The sequence below is a fragment of the Myotis davidii genome, unplaced genomic scaffold (assembly GCF_000327345.1).
Source record: "Myotis davidii unplaced genomic scaffold, ASM32734v1 scaffold1204, whole genome shotgun sequence".
NCBI classification, from domain to species: domain Eukaryota; kingdom Metazoa; phylum Chordata; class Mammalia; order Chiroptera; family Vespertilionidae; genus Myotis; species Myotis davidii.
The window spans coordinates 558,324-560,765 of NW_006294755.1; the positions used below are offsets into that span (position 1 = coordinate 558,324).

Sequence of the window (2,442 nt, forward strand, 5' to 3'; positions counted from 1 at the left end):
AAAGTAGCTTCTCTCTCTGCTTATGAGGAAATGTTTTGTATCTTTTCACTAAGTAAAATTAAAAACCACATGCACCATGTCTCACAAAGTGAGTGCTCTACACGTGAGAAGGTAATCATGGGCAAGGGTCAAGGTGAGTACATCAACACAACGAGTGGAAGTACAGGAAGACCTCCATTGTTGACATGGAAATGCCTTGGGGTGGGTCCATAAGTAAACTCAGTGGGAGCCATCCTAGGGCATCACTGGCTATATGTCAGGTTGTCCAGTGTGATGGGCATGAGCTACTAAAGTGGATCAGCTAGTGAAGTGCTCTGGGAGCAATATGTGATCTTACCACATTGTGTTTGGAGACTTCAGACATCGCCCTGCTGGAGAGTGTATACTTCTCAGAGATGGCTTTGGATTCCTTGATCCCTTTGAACCATTTCCTGTATTGCTCCTGGACCTACAGAAGCAAAGCATGCTCTGAGTCAGCTCACTGAGAGGGGTGAGAGTGGAAAATCCTGGGTGGAAGCCGGAAAATAGTACCTGCTGGCTGAGGAGACAGTACACCAGGAAGATGAAGACGCCCTGCAGGCTGTTGATGATGGTGAAGAGATAGGCCATGGCGTGAGCAGCTGGACCCACCTGCAGGATTCCCAGACACCATGTGCAGCCCAAGATGAAGAGCTGAGCTGTCGCTTTAAATGTCAGCATCCTGGGTAGAAGGAAAAGAGAGGTCCGTGGTGCATCCAGAAGAACAGAATCAAGGTCATTCTTATCTGTACCCCAGGGATGCATGACTGAATTGTGATCAACTTTGATAACTAGTCTCAATGGTCTTCTGAACAGAAATGCTATCAGAGTTTATCATGTCATTTTGACTTTGACTGAAGTACAAACTTCAGTTCTTGAACATCTCACATCTCGAACAATTTGGTCCTCAACCAAGTTGTTAATGGAAAAAATGTCTTGGTTAACTTCAGTTCTCGACCTAATAACCATTTTCATGCTGATACATGATTATGACAAAAAGTGTCTCTCAGGCCACAAACAAAGGAGAAAACATGCCAATTCGAGTCAGTTTACAGCTAAACCGTGCCTTGTTAACATCTCAGGAAATTGTGCTGTGAATATTTTATTTATTTATTTATTATTTATTTATTTATTTACGTTTGTTGCTGGTGAAATGGACGACTAATACACTTTTAAAACATGAAGAGGCCATCAAGAGTGTTGATGTTGGTAAGGGTGTGAAAGTGCTCATGAAACAATAAAGGCAATTGAAGAGGCAGAAAAATTGTTATTGAGTTGGATAAATGAAAAGCAGTTAGCCAGTGACAGCATTTCAGAGGCAGTGATACCTGAAAAAGTGAAGAGGCTGCACACTGACCTCTAGAAAGACCCTTGAACGAGTGCTCAAAGTGATTAGTTTAAGGCTAGCAGGGAGTGGTTCGATGAATTTAAGAAAAGAAGTGTTTGTTCGTAGATTAAACAGTACATTAGACATGTACTGTATACAGGAAAGGTTAAAACGGAACCATTTGGGGGGTCTGGAACAAATTAATTCAGCTTACATTATTTCTAATGGGAAAAAAATGATTTTGTTTTCCAACACCGCTTCTCGAACAGCCTTTCAGAATGAATTAAGTTCAAGAACCAAGGTTCCGCTGTAGTGATAATTCATAATGTTCGTTTCAAAAAGATCATGATGTTTCATGAATGTCCCTAATTTCCTTCAACTGGCATTACTGGGGACGTTCTGTGTACCTGATTCTCTGTGCTGGGTCTTGGGTATTAAAAATAACAAAGATAATTTCTGTTTTCACAAATCTTCTAGTGGAAAGATGAAAACAGTCACATAATATTTATTATGTGTGAGGTACCTTTGCCCAGGTCCGATCCAACACTATTCCTATCTTTTCACTCTCCATGAACTGAGTGTGAGCATGATTTGCCTAGAATAGAGGCCATTCATTCTGTGGTAAATTTAGGAAAGCAAAGGATGCCCCTAGCCCAGCCGTGGGCAAACTACGGCCCATGGCCAGATCCAGCCCGTTTGAAATGAATAAAACTAAAAAAAAAAAAGACCGTACCCTTTTATGTAATGATGTTTACTTTGAATTTATATTAGTTCACACAAACACTCCATCCATGCTTTTGTTCCGGCCCTCCTGTCCAGTTTAAGAACGCATTGTGGCCCTAGAGTCAAAAAGTTTGCCCACCCCTGTTCTAGACCCTGTAAAATATTTGCGTTTTACAGGGTCTAGAAATCTGACTCCACTCTCAGTAATGCTTATTGGTGGGGAGCTTCAGCCCCCGGCTAGTTGACACACTCACTTCTTTAGGTGTAAACGTGTTTCCAGCAGGACAGCTTGGTATGGAATGGAGAGCTGTGCTCACAGACCAACCGTTGCAGGGCCCTGCTTGCTTTTTCTCTTGGTAGAAGAACATTTTTTA

General features: G+C 41.9%; 1 protein-coding gene across 1 annotated transcript in view; it reads right to left on the minus strand.

Annotated features, from left to right (window-relative positions):
• Window positions 1–2,442, minus strand: part of LOC102752698 (adhesion G protein-coupled receptor E2) — a gene marked incomplete at its 5' end in the record, with an annotated part of 10,898 nt that overhangs the window by 4,109 nt on the left and 4,347 nt on the right. The window contains 2 exons of the mRNA XM_015567497.1: window positions 338–448; window positions 532–700. Coding sequence (XP_015422983.1) covers window positions 338–448; window positions 532–700 — 280 coding nt within the window. The remainder of the gene's footprint in view (window positions 1–337; window positions 449–531; window positions 701–2,442) is intronic.